General features: G+C 41.0%; 1 protein-coding gene across 2 annotated transcripts in view; it reads left to right on the top strand.

Annotated features, from left to right (window-relative positions):
• The window catches only part of ppp2r5a (protein phosphatase 2, regulatory subunit B', alpha isoform), a 65,909-nt gene that overhangs the window by 27,596 nt on the left and 17,470 nt on the right, over positions 1-20,843 (top strand). For both annotated transcript variants that reach the window (XM_050057889.1, XM_050057888.1), the window contains exons 3-4: positions 14,638-14,739; positions 14,857-14,949. In XM_050057889.1, the coding sequence (XP_049913846.1) occupies positions 14,638-14,739; positions 14,857-14,949 (195 nt within the window). The remainder of the gene's footprint in view (positions 1-14,637; positions 14,740-14,856; positions 14,950-20,843) is intronic.

Below are 20,843 nucleotides of genomic sequence, written 5' to 3'. Positions count from 1 at the left end.
TTTTATTGACATATTATCTGTAGATGTGCAGTCCTTCTGTGAGTGCATTCACTAGAAAAGTCAGAGTGCAGGGTCATCTCAGCCACGGTCGGGTTGAGTGATTAACACATTGGCCACGGCAGGAATTTTGTTACACAATAATATTTTTGAAAACCAAACTCAACCACCTGCGAAGTATCTCTCAGCCAATATGGTATGGATTTGTGTTCACGGAGCAGGTGCCCTGAGCAGCCTAGTTTCCTCCTACAGTACAATAGTGACTCATGTTCAACATTTAGAGCACAGCAGTCAGTACTGTAGTCAGTGCTGCAGTGATTCACTGCACACTGCAGATTGTCATGATGGATACGAGTGAGCACAGCTGAGTCAAGGAGTCTTCAGATTGTTAATGGAATGTAGGCAGTAATCCATGTCATACCTACAGCTGCTGATTTAAGATTCTCTGATTGACTGTTGTCTGTCAAGGTGTTTTACAGGTTAAAATAATTACTGTGATTAAGTGGTTGATATGCAGTTTGGAGCAAAATGAGAACTACAGGGAGAGTTGGTGACAGCCAGTCTTTTAGAGAAGGTTATTGTACCATATTACTACAGTAAAATGCAATTTTAATTTTCCCGATAGGTTTCAAGGTAGACCTATTTTTAGTTTCACAAGCGTAACGACAGACTGTGGGTGTTTCACACCTGCTATTTTGGTTTAGGTATGTACAACATTATAAAGTGCAAAAGAGTTGAGTGAAGTGGAATATAAATCAGAGGGTGTGGTAACAAACCTTTTCCACTCCACGGGGATGCTGGTGTAGCTTGGACAACATTACTTTTTATCAGAGGCTGTAGCGGGCTGAGTGAAGGTATATGAAACCAGAGACCGAAGGAAAACGTTGCTACCAACCATGTGATGCGCACTTGTCAGGAAAGGGGTTAAGTAATTCTCCAAAGTTAAGCTTATTTTTGGCGAGTGAAAAACTGGCATGGCCATTTTCAAAGGGGTCCCTTGAACACTCCCCTTGAGATATTGTAATGACAATGGATTCTGTCGGTTCCCATGACTCTCCCCGTTACAGATATGCCCACTTTATGTTAGTCCAGTATAGTTTGGGGCAAAAATCATGCAGTTTTTATTATCAACTGTTGTATCTGCATACTGGGTCCCTAAACAGACATGGAATTGCATGAATTGGATACAACTGGAAAGTTGAGACTCTTGTGGATCCACAATTTTATCCATGTGTGAGGATCTTGGCCCCCATAGTAGCCATTTCATTGTAGTGAAACCATTTTTTGAAGTGTAAGTGCTATATCGTAGGCAACTGGACTTGCTTGAGTTTCTTGAAGACGTTTCGCCTCTCATCCAAGAGGCAATCGTTCTGAAGAACTGAAGAACCCTTTTGGATGAGAGACGAAACGTCTTCAAGAAACTCAAGCAAGTCCAGTTGCCTTCGATAATACACTTATGATTACCATGACCTGGATGACTGAGAATCTTCACAGGCATTTTTTGAAACAAACATCAGACTATCAGACTGTATGAAATGATCTACTGTGACCTGGAGGATAATCGCAGCCGAATGAAACTTAACAACCACAAACTACAGACTGATGGCATTCATGGGATGTATTGCTTACATAGGTAGTGGCAAGAAGGGGGTTTCCAGAGCAGAAGTGCACACCATCTAGCCGCTGAAAAATGCCTTGTCTTACGGAAACCGTCAAAAGTTTTCAATACCATATCACAGCATGGATTTTTCTTGGTGTTCCTCAGGGTCTTGGTGTTTTAATGTGATATTTTGGAGGGATTTTTGACCATTTTTATCAATTCTTAAGTGGTTAAAAAAAATGCTTAAATTTAAAAGCCAATCTGTGAAAACACATTGTATCAAACTGTTTACCCTCTATCTAGTTAGCCAGTCGCATCACTGGTTTCCTCTGAGTTTTATGTATAAAAACCACAACCACATTCAGTGCTAATATTTTTACATTAAGAACCCTTAGAAGTAACAACCAACTGGATTTATTTGTCTTGGAACTATACATTGTACGTTGTGCAGTGTAGATGTCTAACTACATTGATCAAGAAATACGCCAATCCCAATGACATAGTAGTTATAATCAGAGACTGTGCTTGAGTTGTTATCTATAATGGTTAAAAAAAAACTTGTGTGAAAAAGTTTTGATTGACAGTGTAAGCTAGCTTCAGGTACTCCTCCTACGCTTTGGCAAACACTGGCAGCAGAAAGGCAATGCAAACATGGAATAGGAGGGTAAATATGAAGCTGACGGCTTATATTGTCAGCCAACTTACATTTAATGTCAGTGTTTAAACTCGTGCAACATTTCTGTGTTTAAGGTACAGTATGTATTAGCAACATGTTGTACACTGTTGTTGTGCCAGTCCCACCCTTAAAGCAACCATGAACACAGCAGGGACGTCCTTTGAATTTCAAATGGAGAGTTACAGCTGTTAAAAACACCAGAATTTAAATAAATGCAATTTCTCTACCTTCACTTTTTCAGGAGCTTATAAAGCTGTAAAACCCTCCACACAAACATAGCAAACAGAGAGCATAAAAATAAAAGAAACATAAATTATAGGTTATTGTTGTGAGCTCTGTCTTATTTTCCTATTTTTCCCCACTGAAATTCAATGTTGGACCTTGTGGTAATTAGAGGATAGATAGAGGGGATTTTGTGTTCTGTCCCCAACATGGCTTGATTAACTTTTCAATGTGCCAATGCAGATAATAAACAAAGCAGCAAATCCTCTGATGTCAGCAGTCCAATGTAATAAAAAGAAGTTATTCTCACACTGATGCAGTCGCAGATATAAATCACACTAACCACAACAAGGAATAACTGCTGTAGTTAAAGTCCCCCCTCCACTCAAATGATTTTTTTTTTTTCTGTTTATGTCCCCTGACATGTCTGACCTTGACTGTGCTGACTATTATCTGTGCAAAGTTTGACACTAAAGAGGCATTTTCACATTCCTCTACTAAAGGGGGCGATGTCTGAACACTTCTAAAATCTGAGATTCAAACTTGCGCTCGACAGACTAAATTAGGTAGATAATATGAAAGCCAATTGCTATCTAATATGCGAAACACATATTGCCAGAGGAGCAGTGTTTGACAACACACTGGCAAAGAAACTTGTCACAACAGAGAGCAGAGTTTGCATAGTGGAAGTTTTGGGCTGCAAACTGGACCAATATGTGTGCTAGTGTGAACACAGTAGCCCTTTTTACACAGAGATCATGCGATAGGGCCGAAGACTCTTCACTATGCCGGCTTTTTTTAGACAAACTGCCCTAATGTCTAATTTTTGATACCATGCCAGCATCCTGAAACCAAAGAGAAGTGTGACAGGTGTGACTTGTAACACAAAGGCGTCGGCTTTTAGTGTCAAATATATTCATCGGCAGAGCTTCCTAACGTGGCAATAATAATTAATTTACTGTCCCTGTTATATGGTAACTACTGTGGCCGTTTTAACATACCCTAATTCCTTATGTTATATTGATTGTGTGTTTAATGTATGCACCAAATACCAAAGCAAATTCCTTGCAAATGACAACCTTCTTTTTAATAATCCTTTTCTGATTCTGATTCCACGGCCACTTAGTCAGGAGGTGTCTCAGTTTTGACTCGTGTTTTAGATCCTTTTGTGAAAATCGAAAGAACTCACAAGGCAGGGAAAAACTCGGTTTAAAACAAAGAAAAACGGGGCGTTGGTGGCTTAGTGGTACAGCAGGCTCCCCATGTACAAGGCTGTTGCCGCAGCAGCCCGGGTTCGACTCCAGCCTGTGGCCCTTGGCTGCATGTCACTCCCTCTCTCTCTCCCCCTTTCACGCTTGTCTGTCCTGTCCATTAAAGGCTAAAATGCCCCAAAAAATATCTTTAAAAACAAAACAAACAAAACAAAGAAAACCCCTATTTCTATATGTTTTCACAATATTACATAATATAATAGACTGTAGCACTGCATGACATGGATAAAAACTTTTATGATCCAAACATACACAGACTTCATGTCATCTTCAAGGACAGTGTTGTAACAATCTCCTTTTGTCATGTGCACTGAACTTGACTACCATACCTGTAGTAAAACATCTTTACCTGCATTGTAACAATAGCAAAAATAAACACAACCTTAGCATTGTCCACTACTATACACTACTCAACAAATACAGAAACTATTGTGTAAACTTAAATATTATTGAAAACTTTATTATATCAACACAGACATTTTTACCAAACATAAATATGTGCTTAAGTGTCTCTTACAGCGGCTGATCTCATACTTGGCTCGGAGGTTAAGGAGCTCCCTGACCTCATTGTCTCTCCAATTTGCAGACAATTGTGATCACTAGTCCTCTTCTTTGAGTTAGCTGCTAACTGCTTCTAGCTGTGTTTTAAATCTGACTGTGGGTGCCTGCGATCCCCTTTACACAGATGTTTTTTCAGTGCTGTTACTACCTTCACTGCTAGCTTAAAGGCAAGACAACTCTATCCCCTCAGTTTGCGATCGTACCTTTTGTACAGAATGGCAAGGCGGAATAACAGCGCAACATTCCCACCTCAAACAGGCAGTGTCAAGGGGGGTAATATGACGTATCAGATATAATCGATTGTTTCACTACTACTAACGTTGTCAGCCACTGTCACTCAGCTAACATGCTAACAAACAACATAAACAAATAGAAAATACCAACTACACTTACCATTCTGATATGTCTACTAGTCGTCCATTTTGTTGCACAACAGACTCCTCATCTGAGTCTGGGTCTGACTGATGCTCAAACATGTATAGCTGAACTTCTTTTATGTTGGCGCGAACGCTTGCCATCTTGATGTACACTGCTTTTTCACCTGTCAACCTAGCACTAGTAGTGCTGTGCTAGGGCTGGAAAAAGTGTAAGTGAAACTTGGTGCAGCAGTGGAGCAGGGCGAAGGCCCGATTGAGAGTTTTTCATCAGAATTAATTATTTACATATTTTAAAATGTGTCTGGAGGGGTACTTTAAGCACATGTAGTCATCTCCTGGATAATGAGCTACTTAACATGGAGTGGCTTCGTCAGTGTCCTTTTGGGCTACCACACTAGCAGGTTTGAATGCCTGGAGGAGTCTAAATGCATGACTGTGGCACAGAAATGGACATATAGTCAAAGGTCTTTCTTGGTAATCTCATTTATCTATTCAGAGGCAAGATGGAGGGACCCAGTCCTGTACCACAGACAGGCTTCTGAGTGAGGTTAGACAAATAGCAGCTGCACTTTCAGAAAGCTGGGTTGATAATAGCTCTCCCGAATACTCCATGCTTGGCATCACATGATAATGAAGAGGTGAGGGTTTAAAGTGCTGCCCATTATTCTGCTGCAGCGAGGACTGCTTTGATCACTGAGGCTGTTAGGAGTACAAACAGCCAGGTTTCTCGTCTCTGGAAAAGGAGGCTTCACCTTATTTGCCAACTCTATAATTAGTGTTTTGAGTATATTTTAGAGAAGCTCATCTCTCAGACAGTTGTGATTGTACTCTTCCTTTTCTGTGCCAGAGATGAGTGAAAAGGGTTAGCTGAAAAGAGCATCTTTGAGCTATAATTCCCCTTTTATTTGCTTTAATTCCCACCTTTTTTTAATCCTTTTTGCTAATGCTACACTCCATACTTGCACTTTTTTCTCTGTCTCACCCCCCTCCTCCACCTCTCTCCCTCTTATCCCATGCGTTGCTAGGTGTTGGTTGCTACTACTGTCACCCACCATTCGACCCCATACAAAGCCACAGCATCCCTTGTCATCAGCATGTGCACACTGGTTTCACTCAAAGCACTGTCACGTAGGAACGGCCCTTTCAGGATCCTCCTCCAACACTTTAGCACACAAATCACCGTTTCCTTTTTTCTCTTTCACACACACTTCCCATGTTTGTTATCCTCCCACAATATTTTCTCTTGTTTGTCCAACTGTAGTTATTTTTCAACATTGTGAAGTGACTGGGGGAATTAAATAAGCGTGCCAGATGCTTGTGTGGTGATTATGTAATCCATTATGTTGCACAGACAGTGTGCACAGTGTGATTGCTCAGACAGAGCCAAGTCCCCTTCACCACCTGCAATCTTAAATTGTTAGAAGTTAATATTAATGAACTTTGTCATTATTCTCACTTTAATTTAGGGATAGTAATGATGTCATTTTGTCACATACATTCTCCTGTTTTGGGGGATATAAGCAAGAAGTATAGTGTTGCCATGGAGTCAAGAGTTGGTAAAGCTCTAAAGCTGCCATGAATTTTACCTACCATACACAAGAAGGCTTTGAAAGTACTTGTGAAAGTCTGACACCCTCTCACATCTAAAGACTATGAGTTTTTAGTCACACACTAAAAAAATAACTCTCGAAACACAAGGTAAAAGGCGCCATATGTCGACAGTATTCTTGTCTATTCTGCATCAATATAATCTATAACGATAAACGGAAATGGATTTTAGATTCTACCAGTCTTCGTTGATTTGCTGCACTGTTTTTATGGAAGGAGACCGTGGGAATGAGAGGCAAACCATTTCAAATATTAAGATTTCTCTTAAATAAGTGCTGATTGGTCGATCAGATACACGCTAAATTAAACACAACTCTTGTTCACTCCACAGCTCCACCAGTTTTTTTTCCTTTTCCACATTACAAGAGACTTGTTAGTTTTCTTGTGTCTCCTCGGAGTCTCCTCCGTGTTTATTGTCCACCCCGTTTGCTACTTCCCGTCTGGTGCTATAGAGAGCACAGCTATTGGTCTCACAGTCATTGAATTTTTGAAGCACATTTGTCTGCCACAGTGAAATTGCTTGAAAAGTCATTTGGTGTAAGGTTGGTATTAGCTGTGGGCTACAACTTGATTCCTGTTTTTCTATATTTCTTTACATTTAGGCAAACTGGCATCATTAAAGGACTGAATCTAGAAAAATGTGCATCATGTTTAAGTGTTCAGAATTGTTGTTGTGACCTTGAGGAATATAATGGTTGCTACACAGTGTGGCAAAGAGTTGCAAGGGTTTGTAAGTACCTTTTATTGTCTTTATAAGATGTGTGCCACAGTCACTGCGGCTGCTTCATCAGTGTATCAACAACGGTACCAAACTTTCCATTGTTTTATGAGCACCAGTATCAACTTGTGCCTTTCATCTAATGCAGTATGTTTACCTAATGTCTCTCCCTATGCACCTCCTGCTAGGCCAAAGAGACCTATTAATACCCTAAATGGAGACAGGCTGCTAGAGCAGTTCTGTGATGTTAAATATGATACCTGTTAACCCTCTGAGACATACATAGACCCATATTTGTCTTTTTTTGAGGGGGATCCTCAGGAGGAGAGAGCAGGTCAACAGTATATGCCACTTTGAAGTGGTGTACATCACCTGAATGCTGGGAACCTGAAGATTAATTTGAGATGCAGCTCAGCACTCTGTGTGAGGTTTTTCTAGTCATAAATCCGTAATTAGCATTGTGTTTTTGTCAGGTGCCTATTCAAACTTTGAAAGTTTAGATTGTGTAAGAGCTTAGAACATTATGATGAAAATATATGAAAGACATTTCCATTCTTAATTATGTCTCATAAGCTATTGCAGCAGTTTTTTTAGGGGGGTTGATAGCATTTGTTACACAGATTTGGTGCTAAATGTAAGCATCTTTTAGTAGTCGAGAACTGATTAAAATGGTCTAAAATCCTTCCAATAGACCACATTTAGACATCAAGACCTTGACAAACACCATGCAGAAATCTATGCTGTGATTTGGTATCAGACACTTTTGGCTTTTGAGATTTTCCACCAGTTGAGTACTTTTGCTCTGGAAACTGTTGAGAAATCCTCTTTATTGTCGACATATCTATTAAAGCCATCAATCCTCTGAATGCCCGAGGTCTCTTGTTTGTGTTTGTAACGTTTCTTGAGGCTGTGATTATCTTAGAGGACACAATAGGTCATTTCGCTCAGTAGCTCAGTCCATAGGGACTTGGGTTGGGAACAGGAGGGTCACCAGTTCAAGTCCCTATCTGGACCAAGTATGGAGCATGGACTGGTAGTTGGAGAGGTGCCAGTTCTTAGCTAAGGTGCCATTCATCAAGGCACTGAACCCCCAACTGCTTGGTGAGCCTGTACATGGGCTGCCCCCTCGACATTGAATTTCCCCTAGGGGTTTGATTAAGTATATCTTCTTCTCCTACAAGGAGAAAAAAAAATGGTCTCATTACAATGAAATGGCTACGATGGTTCATCACACATGAACAAATTGGGCTCATTGAATCCACAAGAGTCTCAGCTTTCCAGTCATACCCAGTTCATGCAATTCCTAGTCTGTTTAGGGACAGAAATATTCTAATACAATCGGCAAAACTAGTACAGTTACATTAAATGCAAAAAAGTGCGTTTGTGCCCCAAACGGCATGGGACTAGCATGAAGTGGGCATGTCTGTAAAGGGGAGACTCGTGGGTACCCACAGAACCCATTTTCATCCAGATACCCTGAGGTGAGAGGTCAAGGGACCTCTGTGAAAGTGACCATGCTGTTTTTCCCTTGCCAAAATGTAGCCTAACCTTCGCTGATACCGGCATCATCACTCAAGCTCTAAAACTCAGCCCTCTATAGCCTCTGAAAGACAGGAATGTCGGCCGGGATCGCCAGCGGCCCAGCAAAGGGCTCAGAAGGTTAAACAATAGTTATACCCTACTGGCTATATGTGGTCCAGGTTATGCTCCTGTGAGTGCCCCAGTGTCATCAACCCCACCATTTATCTTCATTTTGTGAGCAATTGGCCTCAGAGCTGTCCTCCTGGAAAACCTGGCATCACACCGAGGCACAGTGTCCCGCCTGGCAACCAAGTCTGTGAGTCATCTGATTCCAGCTGTGCCAATGATGTGCCTCACTCCAGGGAAAGCAAAGTGATCTGCCACAGAGAGATCATAGAGGTGGCACTCAGATTTATGCATCCGCCTCATTATCTGCATCTGCATACATCTGCATTATGTAAAGCCATTACTGCGGTCTAAAAGGATGGTCAGTCATGCATCAGGTGAAAGTGGTTGCTGTAATTGTTACTAGAATACGCTCAGCGAAAGGAAAATGACAACTCATGTGATTGTGGTGTCATAAGAGAGATTAATGGCTTGTTCTATAGTCTGCACAACAGTCAGCACCTGTGTCTAGTTAAAGGTTACACCAGCCATGATAACAATGTGTGCTCTGTCTGTATTGGCCTGTAAATTTGAATGGATTTTGATTGCCTGTCAGCTCTGAAAGTGATCCCAATGATAATGTTTTCCTTTGACGTTGTCATCACAGTTGTGTTGTGGAGTCTGCCATCCGCTTGAGTCAGAACGATTTTGACAACGATATATTTAGAGTTATTTTCATAGTTATTGCTCTTGATGTGGACTGACCTTGAAGCTTGACTTAGCCCTCAGATAAATACAGTAGACACAGGCTGGTCACGCAGGTATGACACAACTGGACCAAGCAGCTGAGCAGAGCCTTTGGAGTAGGACACAGAAGAGCGGAAACTAGTTGATTTACTAGTCGATCAATGGAAAATTTAGTTATCTTTAGTTTAAGCAGAAATGCCAAGTTCAATGTTTCCAGCTTTTTAAATGACAATGCTTAAATTAATTAATCATTATTTAAAGATATCACTTTGGGTTTCAGAAAAATGTGAAGGGCATTTTATACCATTTTCTGACGTTTTAGAGGCTAAATAATGAATCGATGAATAGACACGTAACTCACTATATCGGCCGCTTCCTTTGCGCCAAAGTACTGAATCGGTATAGTTAACCTGAATGTAATCACTTTGAGATGTGTTTGTATGGCAGGGGTGTAACAGTATACAAAAGGCACAGTTCACTTCATGCAATTTAGGAGTTAAGGTTTGGTGAGAGTTTGGATTAGACAGTAGTGCAAGTGTCAAAGACTGATGATACAAATCTGCCGATGTGGACTGAGGTTACATTTTGCTGAGTGGCAACTTTCTGTATTACACTGTACGAACACTGAGCAAGCACTTTCTCAAAAGGCGACAGATTATCACAGGCAATAAAACTGAAAAGTATGTCTTACGCTAGCAAATTAAATATACCAAAATACATATAATGATAAAGAATAAAACTTGTGCATTAGGAGGAGTGTTTCAGTTAGTTCCACAGTGGCTATGTTTAAACATTCAAAGTACCCAAACATTTGTCATCTAGGTGATCGGCACGTCTGGATGATGTTGTTGTATGCTAACATGGAGCAACACTGACGCTTAGTCCTCCTCCTGTGTTGCTGTCGTAGCTGATGGGAACCTGCGGCTTTGACGTTTTATTCGCGCTCGCAATAATGTGACTGACTCATGCCAATCAGCTTGTTGTGCTAACCTTATGCTTCTAACGGTGTACGACTACAAAATTCCATGTTGAAGTTGCACTTGTGAACTTTGGTTCCACAAAACATGGATCAATCTACATAGTGTGTATTCTGCACATGGCTGGGTGCACTGAATCGTGACAGTGCGGTATGAATACACAAACCTAACAGCCCTGATGTGTGGTGAATGCTTATTTGTGCAGTTTTATTGCAGAGTGGTTAAAAGTGCTTCTCAGAGCAAACAGCCAGGACCTTCACAGAGTGTATAAAGCACACAGGCAGTCAACAGTTTCTGTTACTGTTTGTCTAAAGAATGAACAAGATGCTGAATGTAAGCGAGCCTATACAACTGTTGTTTGCAGATGGTGTTTTCATCAGCTGAGAAACAGCTGCACTTTCACTGTCAGACTTCTCTAAAATAACAGGAAGGACACAAGCAGGCAAATAACAGCTCAGTACAACAGTGGCGAGCTGAAGGGCATCTCTAAATGCACAGCTCATTCAACCTTGAAGGGGGCGGGCTGCGGCAGCACAACACCACGCTGGTTACCATTCCTTTCAGCTAATGCCAAGATCAAACTGAAATGGTCATGTGAAATAAATCAAAACCAAATCAAGTGAGTGTCATTAATGCTGACCAAGTACACCCCTTTTACAGTGTGTACTTCTAGCAGGGTGATGTGTACTGTCATGGAGCTCTCATCATCTCCTCTTCAAAACAAACGGACCAGGTGATTAAAACTGGTTAAAAGAAAGTGCTTTTCCTGTTGGGGATCGTGGGGCTGGAGCATATCCCAGCTGACATTAGGCAAGAGGCAGGGTACACTCTGGACAGGTCACCAGACTATCACAGGGCTGACACATAGAGACAAACAACCAGTCACGCTCACATTCACACCTACGGACAGTTTAGAGTCACCAATTAACCTGCATGTCTTTGGACTGTGGGAGGAAGCTGGAGTACCTACAGGAAACCCACACTGACATGGTGAGAACATGCAAACTCTGCACAGAAGGGCTCCCCCACCCTGGATTTGAACCAGGAACCCTCTTGCTCTGAGGCTAACCACTGCACCAACGTGCTGCCACCTCGATGTGTGCTCAGCTTTTTCTCTGATAACTTAAGATCTAGATGTTGAGGAGGTTTTTACCAGGTGCCAAATTATCTGCAGAGGTCTCTTCCTCTCCAAAATGAAGGGACCAGGTGATTTAAACCAGTACAAACACAGAATGAAGTAGTTTCACGTTAAATATCAGTGTTTCTGTGGTTGGCACAGCAGGGGCTCAAGCCTAGCTGCCGCTTAGCTTGTTTCTCTGATAACTTCAGATCCAGACATCACATGACTAAAGTCCTTCATCTGGTTAAAACATACAGTTTAAAACAACCAAGATCTTAAATGTTTATCATAAAAAAATTCAATTCATGACGACGTCTGGCAGACAATGCAAAAGGGATTTGACGCCACTGACAGGGGACATTGACCAAACGACGTGTACCATGTCCAGATTTCGCTGGGTTTGAACAGTGTTGAAAACTTTTGGGATAATGGAAGTACACAACTCAATAAAACACATAACATTGGTGTAGTCTTTTTTAGACATTTTAATGCATAAAAGTTAGATATTATATCCTAAAGGGGCACAAGCTAAGAAAAGGTTGTTGTAACTTTACTCTTTCTCAAACATAACAGAAAATATTGGCAAGGACAAGGTAAGGGGTTAGAAAATTGATAAGGTGATAATTTCCATTGCAATCCAGCTCTTAGCAACCTAGTTTATCGTATCCATTATGATTTTGCCCTGAAAACTCTGCTTCTACTCCAGTTTACTTCCAGATCTTGTCAGTGTCAGCATTGTGCATCCATGTCTAATCATCAAACATTAATTTTCTGATTTATTAGCTACGGTGCTTTCCACCCATGCCTCTTCTGCTCACTAGTTTAGAAATGATTCTCCCCTGCTAAAGTTTTTCTGTGGTTTTTTTAAGCATGTCAGATTTTGGGCTACTGTCAGGTTTAAAATTCCTTTGCTGCTTTCCTCTCCCATTAGTGTCATTTGGATTTTCCAGCTGCCGATATGTAATTTGATGTTGTCTTTATCACTTCAGCATGAGAGTGTGCACCCAGTCACATAATGCCAGTTTTTCCAGCTCCCCGCTGCCGTGTGTGTCACTCTCAAATTTACCCTAGCTAAAAATAACAAGGTGGGATAGAGGTGGCAGTGACCTGTCTACAATGATTGTCTTTGGTACAGAATTTTAATGGGGGGCTGCTGCACATGCAGAATCTGTAATGGTTTCAGCCAGCCCCTCTGTGTTTTGGTGCTGTTATGAAGTAGCTTCAGTTAAATTAAACATGCTCCGAAATGGTCCACATAGAGCTGCTTTCCACTCCAATTAGCAAGCTGCCTGTGACGTCCACGCATGTGTGTTTGTATTAGATTCCCTTTTTGGTTGCAACACCACTTCTGAAGAACTCAGAATCTAAATTTGAATCCCCATTGTGTGTAGATCCAGTTGTGATAGATTACTAGTCATGCCTCTCAAACCAATGTTGACCTTTTGTAACCACTTGTAATCAAACTTTGCTGTCCCGCCTACATTTATTTAATATTTTGGAAACTGTGACCGCTGCTCATCACAATGAAACTTAACCATACAGCTCCAAAAGTGGATCACAGTGTCTCTTTAGTACCTTGATTCAGGTACAAACTCAATAACCTTGTCAGGTATAGTGTATAGGCAAATCAGCTGTAACCAAATATGTTTTTGCAAGGTTCGTCACGCCATAAGAACACTGTCCTACTCATTCACCATGCTCTACATACTGTCTGTGGTTAGGAAATAAAAAGTAAGGAGGGTGTGTGGCAAACAATACTGCCCACCAATTACAGAAACAATTGTTTAATAATGCGTCAGGCAGCTTGTTTTATTAAAGTGAATGTGGAGCACTGGAAACCAATCACAACTTTAATTAATATGCTTTATAGGCCTACAGTAGTCATAGTAATATGTAACAAAAAGTTCATTTGCTGTTTTGTCTTCTATGTCTCTGCATTTTTAAGCCCCAACCTAGCCAGTGTTACTTCCTGTTTATTAGTTAACAATCTTTCTCAAAAAGGGAATGGGGGTGTGGTTAATAGTTGGACATAATCCATCAATGTAACCATAGCAACCAGATTGCTGTTCGAGCATACGTGTCAGCATCATTAGCAAGGATAGCTCATAAGTTATGAGGAGGAGGATTTTTCTCCACCTCCTACACCTGAAAACGAGGATCCCAATGAGGTGAGGGTCATAAGACCATTTACACTTGAGCCAATGGCCTGCATGTTTGGAGACACTGTCCGTGCCTCGATGACTTCTTAACCCGCATAGCCAGCGCCAAGCCCCCCACCCAAGATCGGCAAGAGGCAAGTGGCAAGTTAGCTACTTTCCAGAAGCTCTCTTAGCTCTTTTAGTAATATAAGAATGACTAATCAACTCTTGTTACATCATGACACAATCACTTAAATACAATCAAACAGTCACAAAAGCATCCTATTCTGTTTCAGTTCAAATTGGCACATTCATGGCTCAGTGTGGGTTTGTGCTCATGACGATGACCGGCTACCTCACAATGGTGTTCATTACTTTGCCACTCAGACACAAAGAGGCATTGCGCACGCTTGGAGGATGACGTATGACCTGCAGCTCCTACTATAGTCATACATCATCTTCCTGTTTGTGCAAGGACTTTCTTTTTTATTTTAATTTGTCAAAAAAAATTGCCGATCAGAGTGGCTAATCAGCATTGTCAGGAAATGACTTGTTCATTTATTCATTTTCTGTAACCGCTTATCCTGTTAGGGCTCGTTGGGGTGCTGGAGCCTATCCCAGCTGACATTGGGTGAGAGGCAGGGTACACCCTGGACAGGTCACCAGACTATCACAGGACTGACACATAGAGACAGACAACCATTCACACTCACATTCACACCTACGGCCAATTTAGAGTCACCAATTAACCTGCATGTCTTTGGACTGTGGGAGGAAGCCGGTGTACCCACAGAAAACCCACGCTGACACAGGAGAACATGCAAATTCGCCTGGGAAGGACTATAATCGACAGCTGACCCTCAGCTTCAGCAATTCATCAAAATCGAGTCTCAAAAACGGAGATTTCAGCAGCTGGTGCATCAAATGACTGGGGTTTGCTGGGAGAAATGTATGGATATATCATAAAATATTAATGGTGTTCTTCCTCTTCCCCTTCAGATCTGCACCAATATATTCAGGACTCTTCCACCAAGTGACAACCCTGATTTCGACCCAGAGGAGGATGAACCCACTCTCGAGGCATCCTGGCCTCACATTCAGGTAACGATCTGATACTTCAGCCCGTCTGCCTTTATCACCCTTTCATCATTGTGTGTTGTTGTAGTCACAAACTACAAGGTATTTCTATTTGTCTGTTTCTTTTCTTCTGTCTTCCAGCTGGTCTATGAGTTTCTCCTGCGCTTTCTAGAGAATCCAGACTTCCAGCCCAGCATTGCAAAGCGCCACATTGATCAGAAATTTGTTTTGCAGGTAGGAGCCTTTTTTTTTTTAAACATTAAGCATTGCTTTTCATGACAGTGATGGTGTGAGTGTATCAACAGGTCGTTCACGAAGACGGAGTTGTCAGTTGAAGGCATTAATCTAGATTTATTCTCGGTCTACAGATAATTAGTGTCATAATTGTACATTGGAGGAGACTACTAGCTGGCTGTTGAGCTGGGAGTGTTGTGACAGCTCTAGGGCTGCAACTATGAATTATTTTCATTATCTATTAAGCAAATGGTAAAAAGTGGCTGTTGCATGTTTACAGAGTCCATTGTGGCGTCTTCAAATGTTTTTTGTTTGTCCAACAACCCCAAACCCAAAGATAATGAGTTTATTATTATAAAAGGAAGAAAACTAGAAAATATTCACATGTAGGAATCTTTTGAGTTTTGGTTCGGAAAATTCCTTAAACTATTGATAAATTAATCGCTGCAGCTCATGACAGCTCCCATTGGCTGTTACAGATGGCTGGTCAAATGCCTATTGTTCCTAATGTGGTGAATAACAGTAATTAGCGGCACATTGTGATGTGTTTGGGACCCTACAGTATGATTACTCGGATGAGTCAAACCATTAATAAACTGCAGCTCGGCTACATCTGCTCTTGCTCAGTACCCACCTACTGCAGGAATGCTTCACTTCTTGTATGAAGCCGCAGAGCGGAGCAGAAGTTAACGGGGGGACCACAGGGCCAGGAATGTTGGCCGGGCCACATCCGAGGTGCCTGGATCGACTTTCCATGATGTGAGTGTGTCGTGGGGGAGCTTTAAATAGCCGCCTGTTGTTTACTCTTCAGGTCGAGAGAAGGAAGACTGTGGTTGGAGGAAAAGGGAAAGAGGAGGTGGAGGCTTGGGTGGCAATAAAGGCAGGGGGAAGACAGCCTGTGGTTTTGTTGACTTCAGTTATCATAATATACACAGTGTAGGAATAGGTCTTCAAATATCCCTCTGAGATGTTCAAATATAAATTCACCATATACATCAGAGCACAAGTGCAGTCAGGAGGTTCAGAAGTTTGCTCAAGAAGGACATTTTGATACAGCAGTGATCACAAAGATGAGGTGCCAGAACATCCACATGAAGCCACTTTTGAACGAACTAAGCCCCTTTTTACACACACTCACATGGTTAACATAAGCCCAGGCTATACACTTCACTCCTACTAGCCCTGGGTTACATTTACGTTGGAATAAGTGACTAATATTTACATTCTAGGGTGACGCGTGGCTACTCTTTAACAGCAAACAGTGATGTAAAAATGTCGCCATTAGCACGACTTTGTGTGAGAACGAGTGTTGCTGAAGCATCAAAAAGACAGAACAGCAGAGAAAGGAAAGACTAAAAAGATCACATCTATTGTTTTACCTTGTAGTAAATCTTTTCAGGACATAATGTTGTTTTAAGTTAGCTAGCTTGCCAGGTGCCTCCAGGTTTTGGTTGTAGTTATCATTGTTACAATATAAACATAAAGCATGCGCATACTGGTGACGTAATGAATAAGTCGTGTGATTGTAAAATAAAAACGTGATGCAAATTCCATTCGCTGAGTCTCACACCGCCAACTTTTAGTCTTTATTCATTGGATAACCCGGCAAACTTCGGAGCAGGGCCAGCAAGCACAGGGCTAAAGTCGGGGTTAGTCCACTCAAGGATGTGCCACGATTGGGACGCCCAGTAGTTTAGTGGGTAGAGCGGGAATCCCATGTACAATGGCAGCATCCTTTCCACAGTGGCCCCGGCCCTTTGCTGTATTTGCGCTAACAATCTGTTCTGTCAAACAAAGGCAAAAAAACAAAAAACATCTTTAAAAAAACAATGCGCTAGGATTGTGCCAGTGCGAGAGCTTTCTCAGCCTCAGGCTAACAGCTCACTTAGCCTGGAGCTAAGTGCAGTGTGAAAATGGCTTTAGCCTTTTTTAAGTGGTATTACTGTTGGCGCTGCTGTTGCAAAGACGATCAGACCGCTTTCCATTTTCCCCAGAGCCAAGCATCTACCAAAAACAAAGGACACACTGTATTTAGATTTTTAACATTTACTTTGATTGTTCCCCTGTCTGTAATGTTTGATACTGGGGATAGTAACTGCAGAGAACTTACATTGATGCTCTTCGCTAATAGGGGTTAACTACTGATAGCTACCAGGAAAACAAAAATGCTGTCCTCTTCCTGTTTTGGTTGCATAATGGTCGACACACTTCCTTTGTCCTTTTCCCAGGAGATCGTACGTGGTGAGGCAGAATTGTATACTGAAGCGAGACGTATAGGGAACCAATGTAAACGCAGATGGTGCCATTATTCTATAGACATAACATTGTACAACAGTAAGTTAAAGCAAAGCCTTTAGTAATGGGTGTGGAGGTAGACAAACATGCAGCGCTGCAGCTCAGTGGGAAGAAAATATTTTGATGTCAACTCTGATTTAGTCAGCACTTTGTGAAGCCGTGCACCTGTTATGTGTAATCATACTCTTCCAATGATACTTGTCCGACAACATCCCAAAGTGGCAAAAACCATTACACCTGGCATATTCGTTTAAAACAGCTCCTTCGGACCCAGATTAGCACCAGTTTCCCCTACACACTACTTAATGGCATGTATTTGTTAGCTTTAAAACTAGCAAGCTCGGGTGCCACTGGATCAACCGGTGCAGAGCACAGCTGCTGCAGAAAACAGCCTTTGACATGGGAAAACAACCATATGTGGAGCTAAGAGCAGAGCATGGTCGGACACGTGGTCAGGGTGTATTTTAGGCCTTTTTTTGTTGTTGTGAGGCATTACTACTAAAATGTTACAGTGTGTGTGTTGGCACGAGGGCTCTGTTTTTTCTTAGTGTTTCCTTTTTCAAAAACTTGTTTGATGCATTTAAAACCACACTTGATTCAGAAGGTTTCATTAGTTTTTGTTTTATTTATTAAGTTAAATGTTTCTGTGAGCAAAAACTGAATGCATCTGTTAGAGATTACTTAGAAATCGTTAATTTAACATTGTGGAAACTTCTCAAACCCAACATACAGAATACTGGTTTGCTGGTTTAGCCTGCTTGTAACTCAACCGTTTGACAGCAAAACCCATTTGTTTTGCACAGTCTTTATCTTGTGCTCTTGCAAAGCAGTAGCCTACCTCACATCAACAGCGTAAATATAAAGTGAGACAGCTACAAACTGTGTGTGGTAGCTTTGTCCTGCTGTATTCTTGCTACAGAGTTGATGATGCGATCAGGTACACATATTTGCATCACACATTTGCCTCACAATCAGCTCTGTATGTGTGGACTTGAAGCGATCAGATTCCAGTGTGTCGTTGATGTGTTTCAGGTTGCTTTCTCGTCTGTACGTACATTAGCTCTCTACACTTGGAATCATATAAACCAAGCACACAAACGTGTGAGTCAGGTGTGAGCAAGGTGCAAGAATGTGATATTTCTGTGAAGACATTTAATCAGAAAACATAGTAAAATCTTATTAAGGTGGTTTAGATGTTAATCTGCGAGCACATGCGCAGGTTAAAGTTAATTTAGAAACAGGCTTCATACAGTACAGATGAACCTCAGGCCTGAACACAATGTTGTCAGATGGAGCCTGAGGTTTTATATGTAAATCGAAAACTGTTGTTAGCTTGAAAGTCTTGTTCCTATTCTTATTATTACATACATAAAGATGCCTTTGTTGTTGTCGTCACATGGTTACACTTGTTGCTCTGTCTGTTTGAGTCTCTCTCATAATATTTGATGGACAGAGAGGCATTTAGTCGAGGACTTACTCATTTAATTTCAATAATGACCTGCTTATTCTCACAGTAGGTAACGTCTCTATTATAACTATAATATGAACAGAGATAGACTTGATTGCCGATCATTTCCAAGAATGTGTTTTTTCAGCCGTGGAGCAGCATTGTGCTCTCCTTGATGTTCATTTTTAGTTTTTTTTCCTAAATATTTCAGCACTGCGCTTGCATAAATGGCAGCACTAAGTAGCATTAAGCTAGTTAGTCCCATAGACTGTCTGTGGTTAGTCCCAGTGGCTACTCTTGGTGGCTAACCGCCAACGCTGGTTCTTTTGTAAAGAAATGTGCCTTAAGTTCAGCAAATACTGATTTATCTTTTAACAAATACTGAGCTAATGTTAACATTTTTTAAAATGTCTTTGCGGAGCTCTGATACCTGTTACACTGTCCATGTCTCTAACGACTAACAACCAACCTAAATTTTTTTGTCTTCAGCAACTGTGTGTTGAACATGTAATGAATTAATGAGTTTCACAAGATATTGCGAAAAAGTGTTAAATCTGAATTTGCAGAAGAGAATGTCACGTAGACCGACAGGTCCGTCACTCAACGTCAGTACATGATATTCCTGTCTTTCCCCATCTGACTTCATTCTCAACCTACATTAGAAAATTGCTCTTTATAAAAGAAACTCAGCAAGATACCTTGAAATATATATTTAGTCATTAGGGCCGAGAATGTGTTACTGATTTACTGTACTTACTTTATATCATATAAAAAAATGAATCCCAAAAGTTATTTCTGTTGCTACTACTTTATATTACTATTACTGAAGTCTGCTGCTAAGTTCAGCATCATGTTTCGCTCAGAACAGTTGTTAATAAATCAGAACGTGTAAACTGCTTCATTAACGCAGACTGTAGCATCTTGAATACAGCCAGTGCAAATTCCCCACAGGATAAGTAAACTTTCTGTTGCTGCTGTTACAAGATTAGACCTGCACCTGCCGTCATCACTAATGCTGGGTTTTATGCTAGCTGAGTTTGAGTTGCCACAGCCACTACTGAAAATCCGTCTTCTCCTAGTCCCCCAGCAGGGGGGAATGAAGCAGAGGGACTGGAACGAGCTATTTCTTGTCTTAGTTGAGGTCTGACAAACAAAGCAAGAGCAGGGTGAGGGGTTGAGGTAATCCGTGTGCTACATGTAGCATCACAATGAAATAAGAGATTGTACCCATTTTAATTATTAAAAGAAAATCAATAAGTGGGAGCCAGTGTTGACATTGTGGCAGCCACCTCAAATAAATCAATGTATGGAAAACACTGCAGGACAGCTAATTACTTCAGAATTTATTTATTTTTTTATTCATTCTGTTGTTCATGTACATTTAATTAAGTAAAGTTTATTTAATATAACACCTTTCAAAGAGCAAGGTCACAAAGTGTTTCACTGGAACAAATCTGTTGAAAATAAGACCCTAACACAGTAATTAATTTATCCACCACTTTCCTATGCAGTATATGATGCTCCTGAAATAACAGCCACAAAGACGGACTGATCCACCTTTTTCTCATGATCGAGTGTTTAAAAAGTTGCATTAAACTGTAATATCTAATCGCAGTACTCATAGAATCACAATACTTAAAAATCACGATACATATCAAATTGGCACCCAAGTATTGTGATAGTATCGAATCCGAAGATTACATATTGTCCCTGCTCTATTAAACGATCACTTACTGAGGGTCAGCTGCTAGCTAATGTTATTTTGGTGGATAAAATAAGAAATGCTTGTCCTGTGGATTTTTATTATCCAGCAGTCCCCTTTGGTGAGTCAGAAAGTTAATTTGAACGCTGCTCCTGAGAAAACACAAATCCCAGTTTGACCTATTGTGATTGAATATTGACTTCACCTCAGGCAAACACAGCATGTCTCAACTAAACTCTGCAGGGTTTCTTTTCATAATACAGTCAGGACCGATGTCTATATCTTGTTTTGTTCTTATTGATCAATGTCATTTCTTCTGTCTCATTAGTAAGAGTGCAAGTTTCACCAGAACATTAAGTGTAGACAGTTCTTGCTTTCTTTCTTTTTTTTCAGTTTTCTTCCCTTCCTGTACATATTTCACTGTAATGAGGCAGGAGGTGTCATACTGTT

This window comes from Epinephelus moara, chromosome 12 (genome assembly GCF_006386435.1).
Source record: "Epinephelus moara isolate mb chromosome 12, YSFRI_EMoa_1.0, whole genome shotgun sequence".
NCBI classification, from domain to species: domain Eukaryota; kingdom Metazoa; phylum Chordata; class Actinopteri; order Perciformes; family Serranidae; genus Epinephelus; species Epinephelus moara.
This window is presented reverse-complemented; position numbering and strand designations above follow the sequence as displayed.